General features: G+C 33.4%; 1 protein-coding gene across 5 annotated transcripts in view; it reads right to left on the bottom strand.

Annotated features, from left to right (window-relative positions):
* VPS13B (vacuolar protein sorting 13 homolog B) overlaps window positions 1–19,227 on the bottom strand; it is a 308,832-nt gene that overhangs the window by 142,203 nt on the left and 147,402 nt on the right. For all 5 annotated transcript variants that reach the window (XM_026705911.2, XM_026705908.2, XM_026705909.2 and 2 more), the window contains exons 29-30: window positions 16,511–16,919; window positions 13,626–13,734 (exon numbers count right to left, since the gene is read on the bottom strand). In XM_026705911.2, the coding sequence (XP_026561696.2) occupies window positions 13,626–13,734; window positions 16,511–16,919 (518 nt within the window). The remainder of the gene's footprint in view (window positions 1–13,625; window positions 13,735–16,510; window positions 16,920–19,227) is intronic.

Below are 19,227 nucleotides of genomic sequence, written 5' to 3'. Positions count from 1 at the left end.
AAAGGATTAAATTTTACATTGAATTACATAATCTTAAAGAGAACTTTGATAAAATGATGTATTGTTAGTACGAACCCAGATAAATAGTTAAAAATTATACGAAAAATTCAAATACTTGTTGCATATGTAATCAAATTGAGGGAGCATTTTTTCATCTTTGGTGGACCTCTATTTAAGCTAGAAAATGTCAACTATCTAATGCACCTTATCCATACATTTAACATCAATAACTAGAATGTATCAAGATGGATGAAAGAGGATGGCACAGAGGTCAGAGTTTGGCAACCAAGCTAGAGTAATTCCTTATTGAACTTTCACCATACAAATCAAATATTCTTACTTTGGACAGAACATAAATCCTATACAGACTCATGAGTAGTAGAAAATAAATATGTTTTAAATTTTGTTTCAACTGTGGGTTATACCAAATTTGTCACAGCTCAATAGTTATTTTCTTATACCATTACTTTAGCTGCATCATACACCTTAATTCCAAAGAAAATCACAAAGCACCTATTATACTGGAAAGTATACTGAGTAGCTAGGAGATAATGTGTCAAGTGAACTTAGCTAATTTCCAGGATATCACTCAGACTCCAGCAGAATTTCAATTATGTCACAAGTACATTCAGTTTTAAAGCTATCCAGTTTCATCAGTCTTTAGGAGAACACATACTTTGGTGACTGACCAAAAACTCAGTGATGGAATATATTAGCACTGTCATGTTTATTGCTATAAAGAAGGATCCAGTTTTTTATCTCTTTGTATTTTCAGCTAGTAGTGGGTAAGACTGATAACACGGAGAGCTGCAACCAATCATAGGTTGTCTCCTCTTGTGAAAATTGGTCACTTACTGACTAGCTCAAAAATTATGCCTATATTTTATTTATTAAGGATCAGATATAGACGTTTCCTTATTCATTACCTTCCTTATAACAATCATTTGTTGGCACTTCATTAAACTTTAATGTCATAGCCCAAAACAAACAGCTAAACTTTCAAACTTTAGCTTATTGCATTTTTTGCATTAATATATAGTAACTGGACAATAAATGACTAAAACCTCTCTAAACTTTTTTTGTTGCCATTGTATAAGGTCTCTGTCCTCTTCTTTGCAGGTGGCATCAAAGGATAAATTGAAAGTCTATCATAGTTGATAAATAACACAGTAATGTATTACAGTCAAAGAAGACCTTAAGCATGTAACCGGAAACATAACTTTAATGTTTTCCTTTTTAAATTGATTTAGTCTGGGTCAGGCATTTTGTATGTTTATACAAGAAACACTCATGTTGAATCAGTTACTATTCATTGCTGAATAGGCAAAATTCAGAGGTTTATTGTAAGAAATTCAACATGTATTCTCTTACAGTCCACTGGAGAATTATAAAAGGCTATAGAAAGCAGGTAAAAAAAGCTCCAAACAAAAATGTTATAAATAATAGTACTATATGATATAGCTGTATTTAATATAAAAACTTTTACACCTTTATCTTCTTTACAAAACTAGGCATTATAGATGGTTATAACATTTAGCTCTCAGTATTATGCTTTCAAGTTTACATCCAGGGAAATAGTTTTTCTTGGCTTTAACATGCTTTTTAAAGGTTTTTATAAAGATAAAATATCAGTATACTGTAAACTGCTCTTAACAAAGGATCCAAAGAGCAGGTGTTCATATTCTGTGTGTTCAACTATTTTGTGTGTTCATCCAGTCAAGACATTAGGTGTATGAAGTGTTCAAAAAGAAAAAAGCTGTTGGCATACATATTTTTCTTCCCATTTTCTCTTTCATGCGGTTTTATGTATAAGAGCCAAAACATTACTTCAACCTAGAGCACCTCTAAAAATGTATTTTGGTCTTTTAAAAATAACCTAGTTTAAGAAATATGGGAAAGATCACAAAACAATACATAATTTTCTCTCCAGCAAAGTAATGGATTCTGACCTACACAGAATTTTAATAATAATAACTTAAAGAGCAAGATAAATTCATGGCTGGTCATGTCACCTAAAATCTGTGGGGAGATTGATTGATTGATTTAATCAATCTTGCCACATATTTTAGGTGACATGACCAGCCATGAATTTTTCAATTTGAATTGAAATCATTGTACTGCCAAGGGATTTTTAACTCATCTTATTAGTACTGTATATATAGCTTTAAACCATTGCCCATTTAAGCAAAATGTACAAATACCTAAATTTTATTCTTATGGAAAAATAATGTATCACATAAGATGTGAAATAGAAAAAGTCAGGGACCCAAAGTGAATGAGCCAAGAGACATGCAACCCTTGGTGTCCAATTAGATCCTTTATACAAAACTAATTAATAAAAATGTGAATAGGCATGGTTGTATGCAAAGTATAAGTCTCAAGCACCTCTATCCATAATCTTTCTTATAAAAAAATAATAAAAATGAAGTCTAAAAGATGTTTAGTTGCCCAGAAAAATCATTTTAAAAAATGGAACTGCCTTGCATTTTTGAGGGTAGAAATGGTAACAGGTAGCAATCCAGTAGATGTTTTGAAATCATTTCTATCCCTGTTGACAACCAACTTTATGAATTTATATGCTTCGACAAACAGCTGTTTTGTAAGAGTATAAAAATACCCAAATTTTTAGTTTTCCCCAAAACCCTAAAGATTTGGACTCCCCAATTTTTAAAGATTAGATGATATGGCAATGGGGAACCACAAATATTTTAATGATTAACAACTGAATTTAAACAAAAGGAAACTAGTCTCCATGATATTTGTCACAGCTTATTAATATAAAAGGCAAATAGTTTAGAAAATATAGGAACTCCATATGAAATCCAATACTGCCCTGTGATATGGTTGCCATAGAAACCACAAACCATATTCTTCCAGTTCTACAGGGATTTTCGCCACCAGCTGATTAATCTCTTTTATTTAAATTTCCAGGACACTCTCATAGCTTTTATCTGACTATCTGTTAAATCAATTATTACGTGCAAGTTTCACCCACAAATCATTGCTAATAGCTGTAGTTGTTAGGGATAGTTTATTAATTATATTTTTATTAACCAATTAGCGAAATAAAGTTCTGTGTATTTGTCAGACTTGTCCATATTTCCAAGATGTAACACATTCAATTTATAATAAGATAAAACTCATATTTTTATCGATGATACAGTTTTGACCTGGAAATCACATGAAGCTCAAGTTCATGTGGCAGCAGCTCCACATGAAAACTAACAAATTTGTTCATTAACCAAGCAAATTCATGTCACCAATTAACTGTAATTTACAGTGGAAACAAATATGCATAGTGGGCTGATATGCATAAAAAGCCTGAAAAATGTGTGACAACCATCCTACATTGTTTCAAAAACTGGTAAGTGGTGATTTTGCTCTGTGAACTAGCATAAAAATTCTTAACGCACAAGGAATCTTGGGAAAGTCTAACTTAAAATATTAAAATATGATACTTTTAAGAATAATTCCAAGCTTTTTCAAGTCATGTAAATACTAGCTACAGTGTCTAATTTAAATTATCAGATACTTTTAGTATTCCCTTCCAAAAATGAAATTATCTTTAAAAAACAAAGGAAACCTCCCCATAAAATTTAATAAAACAATCAGCTTAAGGGCAAGACGATAACCCTTTCATTATAACAGTGGCAGCTTAATACCACTTATAATGTTTGTTTTCCATTTCAGAGGGTCAGCATAATGAAATGGACCACAGCCTGGTCAAAACTGACTGTAGGATATGGATCCTATGAAAGCCACTGAACACATGAAAGGAATTACAGTAGACCACACATCAAACGTTTGGGCCTTGGTGCTTCCTTCCTCTTATCCTAGTGGCAGGAAATGCACTACATATCCCGTGAGGTGACCAGACATTTAAAAGTAGTGCCTTGTTCAAAAAAGCTCTGTGTACAATAATTTACCACAAATAAGCAGAAGACTGTTTTCCACTGCAGTTGTCTTCTAGACTTGTAACTGGAGCACAATAGTTGGAACAAAGGTAACGTATGTTAACTATACAATGTATTTTCAATCTGTTTGAGAGGGAAATAAGAAAACCCTGATTTCTGAAAAGTTTTAGGTTTTTATTATATGAATGTGTACAATCTGCCTGTTATTATCTGTAAAAGTGGCCTATGTCTTCTTTAAATATGTTAGTTAAAAGACTGGCACATTGGGTTATGTGTATTATTTTTTAAAAAAAATGATTCTATGACAAAAAGTTTGATTTGCTTTTAAGCTTATTCTTACATGCATAACATAATCTAAATCATTCTGTAAATGAGGAAGTGAATAATTCTAAATGCATGCAAAATGACCAGCCAGGAATATAACTTTTCTAAACAGACTCAAAAACATGGACAGAGGAAATAGAGGTTAGCAGTTGTAACAAATTGTGCCAAAATAAAATGTAATGAAGTAATGCATTCTTTATGGATTTGCATTCTGTGTGAAAAATTTAGTTTAGAACACAACATTGCTTGCCAGTAATAGGAGACCAGGGTTTGGCTTTCCCAAACTTCATACAAACATTTGGCTTAGTGAGAAATTGAGTAAACAAACTCCTTCTGATTCTCTATTAAAGTTAATGTGGTCATATATAGTAGTCACAGGGTTGCTTCAGGTTATTTGTTTCGTGGTACAATACCTCAGCCTTATCAGGTGCTGTATATATATTCACCTGGAAGTTCTGAGGTTAAGTTTCACTGAACATGAGCTTCGTGTTTACCGAGTAGTAATTATTTTTATGTAGGATGAAAGACAGAACATTCACAGTGCGTTTGATAAGTTGACATGGGACAGGAATTCTTTTTCACTGTTGTGTCAATTTATCAAACCATATGTAGATATCAATCAAATCCTCTATTAAGCAAAATGAATTAATTTCAAAAGCTAAAGAATAACTCATATGATAACTAGGATGCTTTCCACTTACATTGAATATATAATACACCATGTTGTTCTATTTCATTGCTACATTGCTCAAACATTATACATTTAAATATTGTAAAAGAAAGAAAATCTCAGGTGGGTTATTATTTAACAGCTGCCTCCTGAAATGACAAAATTGCTCTCTATTTAATAGATTTTAATGGAACAAAATGTGGTGTATTTCATAAACTCTTTATATAAATCCATATTTATCAGCATTACCTTAGTAACTGTATATTTCTACCTTATATGATATCTAAGTATTAAAATATGAGGACATTTCATGTTTCATGTTGACATATACATAGTGTTAATTTGTGATAATAAAACAAGTTTTCTAAAAATGAGTATAAAAATTGTCTGTCACACAGTATTCCTGTGTTTATCTTTATTTTTCACCTATCACAAGAAATCTGTGGGATCCTCACCTACATCAATCAAGTATTCTTGCCAAAGCTGAAATTCAAGACTGTTTTATTAATAGAATTAACATTTCCTCTTTGTTTAAAGACAAGGTTCAACCAATGCTTGTACTACCAAATCAGTGAAATATTAACCAAGAACAACTATACTCAACATATTAATGGTAAATATTTTTTTCATTCTGAATGCTTTTAAACATGATAAAGACTCTCTGTATTTAATGCTGGTTTTCTTTCCTAAATTTATATTCTGAGTATTTTAGATGTATAGATATTATCTAAACCAATATCCAAGCTTGAGGTCTTTCTCAGGTAAAATATTTGAGGAATACAAAGTGAATTTCTCCATTGAATCCCTAACACTTGTTGCTCCGTTGAAATTTAATGGAATGAAGAGTTTATTATTTATAATAGGTAAAGGCATCTGTAAAATACAATAATTTATCCAAAAATGCTACTTAGATGTCAAAGTCTATAAGCTCATAGCTGTTTCAGAAAAATAAACTTCGTGTTCTCACTGTTATATTTCTTCTCTCCACTTTGAATAAAAGTGCTATGAATTCATAGACAAAAGTCCTTTGCACAAAAGTGGACATTGGGGACAAGAAATCTCCAGTTCAGATAAAAATAATTACATTAGTATAAAACAAAAGGAAAGGAAAGTGAAAGAACTGGCAATCAAGCATTAGGAAAAATGAATAACCAACTTCTTCTATATTTATCTGATTAAAGTAGGCAACAAATCTTTGAATAAATTTTCTCTTACTTTTTTTTTCCTGTTCCACTAAATTCTGTAAGCTATTAAGAAATGAAAACATAGCAATAATTTCCTAAAGCCACATGGAAAATGATACTTTTAAAAAATATTTGTATACTATTGTTTATATAAACCATTTGATCTTAATCTTTTGTTTTAAAGCATTATCATTCTAATGTTTCAGATATGGTCCATGGTTTCAAAGAGGAAGTTATTTAAGCTAAATAAAAAAGCAAGAGTAATAATGCTGCTTTCAACTATTTAATGAGATCAGGCTAAGGTCTGTTAACATGTTTATTGTGTAAGTCAGAGCTGTACCACTGACACAATTAATTGGAAAAATAATTTTCAAATTTGTGCATGATTTTAAAAGTCCTATTGAGTAATAGCTGTTTAAGAATTAAGAACATTATACACACATATAGAAATGTGTATTAATTGGTGTGATTTTTAAGAAAGACATCTCTTCTCTTTTTTCTGAGACAAAAAACCTTAAATCAGAGTTGATCAACCTGAAGCTTATGGGATGTATAGATTCTCCATTTGCTGTTCCCAAGCTCACATGTCTCAAAATTCACTGTTTTACCATTTTTACAATAGTTTCCCTCTGGGAGGCCTCTAACTCACACTTTTATACCCCTCCAACATTGGGACAGAATATTTAGCCTCACCCACTCTACTGATGTCATAAAATCAAAGGACAGCTTCATTCATGTAAATCCCCTCCCAGAGATCAACCCCCCCCAACTGCTCAGGAGAATATTTGTCCAAAATTTGCTACAGACCAAAGGACATGCTTACACATATATGTAACAAAAGAGTGGTTAGGTGAGTCAGCATAAACCTGCTGATTCCAATTAATCAAAAATAGGCTTTAAAACACAAGCTGCACCAAATGGCCATTTCAAGGGATCCTGGGATACTGCAAATGAGATAAATGCAGGCTTAATCCTAAGAGACCAAAATGCTGTCATGTGGCTGGAAGGGTGTTCACCAGAACTTTGAAGCTGGGTCATAAATATCTTTTGGGTAGTCCATTGCAATGTGACGGTCATAACACACAGGGTTACCTATATTGTAACTCTTATTGTCACTCTTTATGGGCAACCCTTGCTCTTGATCCAAATGTTGTAACAACCTATGACTCAAATATCTGAGAGATTGCTGCTGACTGAAGATTACACTGCATACATTAAGAAACACAAGGAGTTACCTTCCTTTCATTTGTAGACAGGACTTTTTTATGGTAATGCGTCTATTCTGGAATATTCTGCCTTCTGAAATTTATGAAGAGCTTATTATAATTCCTGTTAAATATCCATTCAAAACTAATATTTTCATCTATATATTTTTTAAAGAATTACTGCATGATTTCTGTTTTACTTTTAGTCTCTCCTGTCCCTATTTTAAACAATTGTGTTATTTTAGATTATGTTCATACTACTGCTTCTTTTGTTTTTTAATTACTGCGTTGTAATGCTTTTGTATGCACTATAAATAATTATTTATTTAATAAATTATAGTGATAGCTGTTTATGGCTATTTCATCTCAAATAAATGTATTGTGATACCCAAGCAGCATTTTGAAACAGGTATAGTTAAAGCAGAATTATGAAAATTGGCATTTTTGTGGTTTTTCCTACACTGAAATACTTTCTATATAAACCATTTCTAATGTCTGAAATGTCTCCTAAAGGGAATAATTTAAATTACAATGCAAAATGACATATTTTAAATGAATGTTATTAGTGTCCACAAAAGCATCTCTGCTTTTCTTCCATTTTCTTTTACAATGAAGCAAGAAGCTAAGAATAAAGCTAATAGTAGTCCCAGCCACTAGCCTGAATTTTCCGTGTGAAACAATCTAGGGCCTCTATAAATCAAACTAGCTATGTCACTTGCAAGTAACCATATCACCAGCACCAGCTTTCTTGATATGTTGTGAATTTTCTCATTTGTGAAGACCCAAACTGAATCCATCTGAAATGTATATTCATTTCATAATTCAATTTTGAAATTTTTCTGATACTTTTGTTTTTAGCTATTGTCATATAGTATCTTAAGATCCTGGCTTGTAACACACTATTTATGGAGATAACACAATGTGTTCTGCTGAAACAAATACACCAATGGGCTTTCTATTAATTCCATGCAGACCTGAAACAGCCTGCATAAATGAAAGAAAAAAAGATTTGGGTTACTATCTGACTGCAATAACTGTCTTATTTTTCTTATTATTGTTTCCATTTGATAAATTCCTTGCTAGAATTATCATTTTATTTTTGCCTTACAGGATCAGTCAGAAAAAACTAAAACAATCACACATAAATCACACATCACGAACATTTCTAATGTTTGTTTTTCTTGTTGACAAATGGTAAAACTGTAGTGATTAAAACATTGCATATTTGTGAAGAATCTTGAGCAAATATATCAATTATATTTTGTACATAGTAACACACACGTACATGCACACACATTAAAGAGATTATTGAAAACACAATAAGGAATCCTCTTCTCCCTGATATTCATTATGCAATATTTAGATAAATTCAAATGTATGATTTCAGGTTAATTCAAATTAACCCGTCTGCAGTGCAAATTGTATAATAATATGTGTAGCATATTTTAATAACACAAGCCAAACTATGATGTATCCTAAGGTAATATAATATCCCAAAATAAAAGCACATCTGTCCGCTGAAAATCCCATGGAGAAAAATACACATACACATATGCACATATCAGCTGGCCAGGAAAGAATCTCACCATAAAATTATTAGATTTATTGAGATGTTTTATCGTCTAAAATATATATTATAATTGACTGAAATTGGGGAACAAATACATGGATCAATGGATTAAAATATATTTATTTTGTGTAAAATTTGCAATGAAAAATAGAGCTTACCTAAAATACTAATTCATGAATAAAGTTGAATAAAGTGAAAGATTTTCAATTTGGTGGAATCAGTAATAGGATACTACATTAATTAATAATCTACTTGTAATAAAGTAACAATAGTGAAGACAAAGATATCCTAGAACGTGCAAAGATTTTAGAGAAAATGGGGAAAGAAAGAAGGAAGGAAGGAAGGAAGGAAGGAAGGAAGGAAGGAAGGAAGGAAGGAAGGAAGGAAGGAAGGAAGGAAGGAAGGAAGGAAGGAAGGATCATTCTTCCAGAGCATTTCAAGAGCTATAGTAAAAAAATTGTTATAGATAAAACTCAGTAGAGGTCATCAGAGAGCCCACAAGTATTGCTGGAATGAACCACAAGCTGTACTTCTTCACAATATATTAAATTAAAAAAGTCTACCATAATCAAAAGAAATAAAATGTTTTAAATATTACTGTGAAATACTTTAAAATTTTCCTTGAACCGATATATTGCATAATTTGTAATTTAGTCATAAGATGCAGAATAAAAAAGAGAAACTAATTTTTCTGAAGGTGTTCTGTTTCAGTAATAGTATCTACTACAGTTATTATTTTTAAATATTGTTTTTAAATATATACATGTCAGCAAGGTATCCTTGAAATGAAATGTTTAAAAAGGCATTTTTAAAATTAGCAGGAAATTTAAAAACCATTTAGTGGAAAGCCATCTAAATGTAAAGAATCAAATATTGATATAAAGCAGCAATTGTTAGTTTTTATTTAAGTCCTAAAGTCTGTATTTCAGATATTGAATTCTGTTTTATGACTTACTGTATGCAAAGGAATGTTTTTTGCTTGAACTTAATTAAACCTCTCTAATGGGTATATACCAAGGGTCTTCAAACTTGGCAAGTTTAAGACTTGTGGGCTTCAACTCCCAGAATTCCTGAGCTAACATGACTGGAGGAGGAATTCTGGGAGTTGAAGTCCACAAGTCTGAAAGCTGTCAAGTTTGAAGACCCCTAGTATATACTGTCAATTTTGCCATGGTGTTCTCCAATTTTAGTCCCCCAGTTATTATACTGTAGGCAAAACAAACTTTGATGCAGATACTGAAAACTGTTCAGTTGTTTGAATAAGGCAATATTCCAACAACATATACTTTTGTCTTGTTCAATTAGATGTATTTATGATGTGATGTTTGATCCAGGTTCCCTGTCTAGCAAATTTCCAATAATCCAATGAAACAAGTGATATAATTTAAGGTTAAGGGATATAATTCTGCCTCCCAAGTACATCTGGCTCACAGGATATTCTCCAAATCTACAGCTAAATCCTCCCAAAATACACATACACATCATTTTAGGTATCACAGCCAGATTCTGTCAATATGACATCAAAGCACGATAAAGCAAAAGCTTATTTTGTCTTTTGTATTATTTCTTAGGGAGACTGTCACATCTCAAGAGCATTAAGGGTAACCCAGTGATAGATAGATAGATGATAGATAGATAGATAGATAGATAGATAGATAGATAGATAGATAGATAGATAGATAGATAGATAGATATGGTATTCAGCTTTGTTCGGGTATTTTCCCACGTCATTATAGTTGTGCTTTTAAAGTTGTAGCAACGTTTCGGCAGAATCTCATCTGCCATCATCAGGCTTCTGTATAGTGTTCATCTGTGAGTCAGACTTTCACAGTTCCGAGTAAATAATAGCCGTCCGTTTACTCAGAACCAAGCCGCATTAAATGCCTCCAATACAGGAAACACAATGTTGCCAGCCAATCAGGACAAAAAAAGCTACAAAACAGACAGAAGATACTAGAAACACCAATCAAGCAGAACACAGCAAACTCCAAGACCAATAAACACAGACCAAGACTCCCAACCAATCAGGATGAAGAAAAAACCATTCTGGCACAGCGTAGGCCAGCACCAAATTTAAAACAGAAACAGCTGTGAAAGTCTGACTCACAGATGAACACAATACAGAAGCCTGATGATGGCAGATGAGATTCTGCAGAAACGTTGCTACAACTTTAAAAGCACAACTATAATGACGTGGGAAAATACCCGAACAAAGCTGAATACCATACATGTAAGTACCCACGAAAACTTAAGAAAACAAATATATATGTATATGTATATCTATATGTATATTTGTTCTCGTAGATTTTCACGGGTACAGGTATGCAGGTTTTGGCGTGTTTGGGTCTTTTCCCATGTAAGATTGAGAGTATCTTCGCAACGTTTCAACAAGGTCCCACTCGCCATCTTCAGGCTGGTGCCTTCGGCTTCGTGCCTGTGCGAGCAAAAGGCACAAAGCCGAAGGCACCAGCCTGAAGATGGAGAGTGGGTCCTTGTCGAAACGTTGCCAAGATACTTTCAATTTTACATGGGAAAAGACCCGAACACCCCAAGACCTGCATATACATACATACATACATACATACACATACATATACATATATGCATACATATCTATCTATCTATCTATCTATCTATCTATCTATCTATCTATCTATCTATCTATAATATATAGTATATAACATATAACAAAACATTAGCATACATTAGCTGATTTTAATATCTAACAAGGGGAAAAAGTGTATGAATCCAGAAGAGAATTAAATTTACTTTATGTTTACAATTTTCTTTTTTGGCAACATTTTTTCTTAAGCTCCAGTATAACTTTCTCAAACATATTTTGCCAGTAGTCAAACTGAAGCTCTACAGTTAATTCTTCCTATTTAATAAGGAATTTAAGTTATTGGGAGCCATTCTATATTATCATTCTAGTTTATTTATTTGAGAAGATGGCAGTGCTTTTTCAATATGTTTACTTGATTGAGAAAAATATCCCTGATTTAAATGGGACTCTGATTGACGCACTTCAACAACAGAGGATATGTGAGTATGAGACTAACAGACCAATCTATCTTAAAGTGCATTTTGGGAAAGTTCCCCATCCCTGCTTCTCAGATAAAAGATCGAAAGTTGTAAAGAATCTGTACAACTTAAGCCATTAGAATGTCTGAGCAAAAGTAATATCTGTCATTTTAAAGCTGTAAAACATTTTACTGTTGGTGGAAGATTTTGAAGGTTCTGACTTATTTCTATTGAAGTGTACTTTTCAAACACATGCACATATAAAAACATACACCACATCTGAGAAACAGACCAACAGGAAGCATAAGACACTTGTTCATCTGTATTTCTGTGACTTTTCTCACTTGGTATTATTTGAAACTATACTTTCATGTTTTCCAGCAATGCCAAATCTAGTAAAGATCATATATTATTTTTATCAGGTTGATTACATATGTTCTCCAGTTTTTCTGCTTACTTATGATTAGTGTGGTTTTCACAAAGGCAGTGACACAATCCAGAGCAAGATATTCACACAAAAAATGTGTTTACTGTGAAACTTTTCCTTAGAACTTTGCTTTCTTTCACAGCTTTGATCCACATGACATCAATGGTCCAGCATCTTGCAAGTCTGCGAACCATTTAACATTAGGAAAATCACTTTCACACTATTCAGCTACTGAAACAGATAGTATTTGCAAACATATCTTTTGTATAAGTGAATAATTTTCTGGAGATGAGGAAAAGCTTTTTCAAAGCTCAAAGTACTTTATTTTGGTCATTGGCTAGCCTGCTTTTCCACTTATGTTCTAAGCCTGGTTTGTTTCCCAATGCACATAAGTCCCAATTTTGTAGTTTTCTGAAGTATTAGACTTAATTATTAAAGCATGCATGAAAAAAGTAACAATGAATATGGAAAATTTCATTACAAAGTACAGACTTTAACAAGTAGTTTAATTCCCCGGTATGATCACACAGAGGCATCCATATGCTATTATATGCCAATGACCTTTACTTCTCTCAGAAAGGTTTCCAAACAAGCCTATAAGCATCAGCTAAGTCCTGTCAGTTAAACACCTACGATTAACTGTCAAAATTTAGAAATTTTACAAAAATGGCAAAGTAAAATTTAGAAATTTTACAAAAATGGCAAAGTAACACATCCCAATAAAGCAAACTAAGATTTTAAATAGTTTAAAAGTAGAATGTATCACTGTCTACTTTTCCTTTCCCTGAAATTAATATATCCATAGTTTCACGCACAAAAGACCACAGAGGAGATAATTGGAGCTATAAGTCAGAAAGGTAACAATTTTGTTCTTCTAGCTGTTAAACTATTCAGAACCAAGATGATTCCACTTTGGCTCTATGGCAAGCTTCATACATTGGGAAAAGAGAGATAAGACTGCAAGAAATGCAGATTATTCCATAGTTTTTCTTCTAATTTTAGCTACATTTCAAAAATAACCCTGAAGGAATGGAGTAACAACAGTGATATGAATCAAATTTAGACTGATTAATACCTATATTTTTCTGATCACTTCTATGTCAGACGATTGAATATCTATGATTTTTTTAGGTAGGGACAAGAAGCACACTGATTTGCCCCTCCAAGCATCCCATTCAAGCCATTTATTGTTTCAATTTACTATATGCAAATAGACCCTCTGCACATGAATCAAAGTGCACTGGTATTACACCACTTTTGTGATATGCCTTGTATACTCCGAGCTATATGAGTTAACTTTTAATACTTACTGATAAATGTCTTTCCTCAACACAACTCTACTAAGAGGATTGTCAGCCTGAGGAGCCATTGATACAGAACCAATTTTCAGTACCAAAGTATCTTCCTTGTTTGCCTGATCTGCAATAGAAATGGAAGACAATCATCACATGTTATAAAAGTCAGTCATTAACAAAAGAACTTGAAATGGATAAATATGATTTAAGGTCACTTCTGAACAACAAAGTTGTGAATTCATTACTAACAAAATACAGGTGAAACTCGAAAAATTAGAATATCTTGCAAAAGTTAATTTATTTCGGTAATGCAACTTAAAAGGTGAACCTAATATATGAGATAGACTCATTACATGCAAAGCAAGATAATTCAAGCCGTGATGTGTCATAATTAAAGCGATTATGGCTTACTGCTCATGAAAACCCCAAATCCACAATCTCAGAAAATTAGAATATTGTGAAAAGGTTCAATATTCTAGGCTCAAAGTGTCCCACTCTAATCAGCTAATTAAGCCATAACACCTGCAAAGGGTTCCTGAGCCTTTAAATGGTCTCTCAGTCAGGTTCAGTAGGAATCACTATCATGGGAAAGACTACTGACCTGACAGTTGTGCAGAAAACCATCATTGACACCCTCCATAAGGAGGGAAAGCTTCAAAAGGTAATTGTAAACGAAGTTGGATGTTCCCAAAGTGCTTTGCTGTTTGGGAACTTTGCTGTTCCCAAAGTGCACATTAATAGAAAGTTATGTGGAAGGGAAAAGTTGGAATAAAAAGGTGCACAAGCAGCAGGGATGACCGCAGCCTGGAGAGGATTGTCAGGAAAAGGTCATTCAAAAGTGTTGAGGACTTTCACAAGGAGTGGACTGAGGCTGGATTCAATGCATCAAGAGCCACCACACAGAGACTGATCCTGGACATGGGCTTCAAATGTTGTATTCCTCTTGTCAAGCCGTTCCTGAACAACAAATAACGTCAGAAGCGTCTTACCTGGGCTAAAGAAAAACAAAACTGGTCTGTTGCTCAGTGGTCCAAAGTCCTCTTTTCTGATGAGAGCAACTTTTGCATCTCATTTGGAAACCAAGGACCCAGAGTCTGGAGGAAGAATGGAGAGGCACACACTGTAAGATGCCTGAAGTCCAGTGTGAAGTTTCCACATTGTGTTGATTTGGGGAGCCATGTCATCTGCTGGTGTTGGTCCACTGTGCTTCATTAAGTCCAGGGTCAACACAGCCGTCTACCAGGAGATTTTGGAGCACTTCATGCTTCCTTCCACAGACAAGCTTTATGAGGATTCTGACTTCATTTTCCAGCAGGACTTGGCACCTGCCCACACTGCCAAAAGCACCAAAACCTGGTTCAATGACCATGGGATTACTGTGCTTGATTGGCCAGCAAACTCGCCTGACCTGAACCCCATAGAGAATCTAAGGGGCATTGCCAAGAGAAAGATGAGACACATGAGACCGAACAGTGCAGAAGAGCTGAAGGCCTCTACTGAAGCATCCTGGTCTTCCATAACACCTCAGCAGTGCCACAGGCTGATAGCTTCCATGCCATGCTGCATTGAGGCAAAAATTGCTGCAAAAGGGCCCAAACCAAGTACTGAGTACATATGCATGCTGATACTTTTCAGAGGTCCGATATTGTTCTATGTACAATCCTTGTTTTATTGATTGCATGTAATAATCTAATTTTCTGAGATTGTGGATTTGGGGTTTTCATGAGCTGTAAGCCATAATCACCTCAATTATGACACATCGAGGCTTGAACTATCTTGCTTTGCATGTAATGAGTCTATCTCATATATTAGGTTCACCTTTTAAGTTGCATTACTGAAATAAATGAACTTTTGCACGATATTCTAATTTTTCGAGTTTCACCTGTAATATATTAATTATTGATACTAATTCACATGGAAAGCCAGTTTTCACAGCCAAGTTCATGCATTGTACTAAGCCATATTGTGCTCTGATTGGTTTTGGCTTAAATCAAAATCTCAATCCAACCATTGGGTTTTGTAACCACATATTATAATTCAGTTTAGCTGTTTGTAATCTAAGGCTTGTACACTCTGTGCTGCATTAAACTGGAAGAAATGCTGCATCAGTCTAATATATAAAGAACTGACTACATGTTTTAGTACTGCAATCAATCTACACACTAGATTTTGTAACTTTTTTTTAAGCCTGTGAAGGATTTTATTATATTTTAGAAGCTGATATTGACATCTGATATATACATAAAGGCAAGCCCAGTGTTCTCCATGAGTCTATGTTTTGAGGATGGATGTAAGCTTTCAATTTCTCCATCTGTGGCCACCCAGTGAGTTATCCCAGACTGGTTTTTGAAAGTTTGAAAGTTAAACTTTTAGCTACAAATGTTAAAGTGTGGTGAGTGCTAAGTATTTTACTAAATAACATATTGCTTGATGTGGAAAGAACAAGCAAACTACACATGCAGTTCAGAAGAATCAAGTAAATGTGCCTGTGTGTGTGTATGTATATGTGTGTGTGTATGTGTGTCTAAATAAACAGAAATGCATCCACAATGAATCAAACAACCAGAGGCCATAATTAACAATATGGACACACACATTAATGCAAAAGTCATGACATGGGTCAAGCAAATTATCAAATATTTATTTCACAGACATCTACCCTACTTTTTTTTTAAAAAAAGATCTTATTTTCAGAAAAAAAATATTGTACCATAAATCAGTGCAGTAGCTTTTCCCTTTAATTATTATAAAATAATTAAAGAGAAACTGAATTGAATACCTGATACAATAAATCATTTGAGAAAACAAGATCCAAAGAATATTTATTATAGGCTCCCCAGAGGCACTGATGGAGTGAGCAAAGTGTGTTTTCTAAATAAGGACACAAACTTTAAAAATACCTTCTGTGTTGCATGGTCCTTCCTCCATTTTGGGGAAAAAGATTCTGATTACCCCAGTATTGACATAAATAAGTGGCAAGTTGCGAGATGTCAGAATATGGGACCTCATAGGCTGGCCTGGAGATTTTATTTTCTCTTTTTGACTTTTTGGAAGATTTGTTTGAAAAATACTTGCAATTGCATTGAGGAAAGGAAAACAAAAAACAACATCAAATGCCTGAGCTGAAAGAAGAATCTCATGAAGAAAATGAGGAGAACTATCTGTAAAACTTTCAGATAATTTCTGCAAAGTTCTTCGTTCATTTCTTGAGATCAATTTGTGACGGACATTTTTTGTAACAGCTTTTGTGTAAGTCAAAGAGAGAAATCCATGCTGTTGATGAGAACCATCCAAAAGTTTTGCAGTTGCCTGTGCCGAGAAACAGAAATATCCAGAAATAAGAAATCTGCACACATTACATAACATTTATAAAACTGTTTCTGGTTTAATATTTTATTTTCTATTTCAAGTTCTCCACTTTCTTGGCAGAAGAATGTATATCTGGGAATTTATGAAAATAATAAAATGCCCTGTCTCTTTGCAGACCTGACTAAAATTTGTTCATCTGTAGAGGTGTTTTAAAATGCTTTTAACATAGTGCTACTCAACCTTCACAACTTTAAGCCATGTAACTGTAAACTCCCAGAATTCTGGGAGTTGAAGTCTACACATCCTAAAGTTGCCCAAGTTGAGAAACATGATTTAGTTTCAGATATAGAGCATGGTAACTGATTGGTTCAGAGAAACAGAGGATGAGCCATAGCATACTTCAGGCTCTTGATGACTCCTTTATTTTCTTTACATTTGCATACAAATGCAGGAAATAAATATTATTAACTTTGATTAAATTGCAACCTCAACTTAATCAAAAGTTAGGAATCAAGGATCCATTGTAATCATTTATCAGGATTTGAAATTATAGCCATCCAGAGTCATGGTTTTTGTTTCACCAATTAACTGTAAATCAACAATGGATGCTTCATGTAAAGGATGCTAAGCCACAATTTTGTGTCACATCCAAATGAGACCAATTCAGATGCATGTTGTGTGTGTATGTTTCAAAACTATGGCATATACGGGTAGTCCTCACGTAACAACTCTCCTATTAAGCAACCATTTGAAGTTACAATAGTGTTGAAAAATTATCTCTACGACTAGCTCTCACATTTACAACTGCTATAGCATCCCCATGGTCACATGACTGAGATTGTGTGCTTTGTGACCAGTAGATCTTTATGACTATCACAGTTTTCCATGATGATGGAAATGCCATTTGCACACTTTATTGCTGACTTCCAACAAAGCCAATGGAGGAACCAGCAGTAAAATCGCAGGACAATCTTATGTAATGTCTTACTAATCACTGAAGATGATTTGTTTAATAATCACAGCAGGACATAAGCCCACTGTGGTCATGTGATGCCTCACTTAAGAACTCTGTTGCTTAATAATGGAGTTGCCAGTCCCAACTGTGATCATTAAATGAGGACTACCTGTTATTTACTACTTCTATATTTGGAGAAATCCCTCCCTCCCTTCATACCATGATTACCATGTTATGGATAATATCTGAAATCTGGTTAAGATAGGAGTTCTATACATGCACTGTACATTATAGTTTTTGTATACATACTGTATTTAACACTTTCTTTTTAATACTAACAAATTATTTAAAAATTTAATTATATTTCACTTTACATAATCTTAAGTATTTTTGCATAGTGAAAATGGACTATGGCAAATAGTAAATATTAGTAAATTAGCTTAATTCATGTTAGAACAAAATGATTGGAATAGATATAAATAATAATTTTACATGAACAACAATTGTGCATTTTCCTGATAAGATAATAATTAAAAAACAGAACTTCCAGTAACACTTTTTAAAGACAAATTTATCTTATTGAATATATTAGCCACCACTGCCTATTCTTCATTACTGTCCATAGAGAAAATCTCAACATGGTGAAAACTTTGAACCTTCTCACTTTCTTTTCAGAGCAGAAAGAAAACAATGTGAGATGGTGCTTATTTTATTGAGAAGTGTTCTGTTGCATATTAAAAGCAAATGTACTCTTATAGAATCTTCTGCTAAACCTAATCTTATTTATCAGATTTATAAAGCTATCTATAAACACTCTGGGTGTCTACAAGAATAATAAAAATTATAACCAAATAGACAGAATGATGGATATCCAAGAGAGTAACAAAGTTTCCAAACCTAACATGCACAGCCTGATAAAAAGCCTGATAAAAAACCCAAGGACTGGGGAACATATTTAAAAGACTGTTTTCACAAGGCCCCAATAGATTCTGTGGAGGATCTTGTCCCAAAGGAAAGACAATAAGACAAAAAAGTCCATTTATTGGGTACTGGTGATACTGTTCAATTAATGGGACACAGAGCATATTTCTATCCAGTTGAAGAAACTGCCAGAGACAGATGACTACATCAGTGGGGGGAAAAATGTTCTATATGTAATGAAATTAATCTCTTGATTAATTATCATGCAGTTACATCACAATCAAAATAGATCTTGGGTTCATACATACAAACTAAATAATATTCTGTTCCTTAGATGAAATGGGCTGTATTCCATGGAAATTTAAACCATAAATTTCCCATGAAGGTCAATCTTTAAAATGACTTAAAGTACTTTTTTAAAAAAAATTTGTT

This window comes from Pseudonaja textilis, chromosome 3 (assembly GCF_049901715.1).
Source record: "Pseudonaja textilis isolate UNSWEBS1 chromosome 3, rPseTex1.2, whole genome shotgun sequence".
NCBI classification, from domain to species: domain Eukaryota; kingdom Metazoa; phylum Chordata; class Lepidosauria; order Squamata; family Elapidae; genus Pseudonaja; species Pseudonaja textilis.
This window is presented reverse-complemented; position numbering and strand designations above follow the sequence as displayed.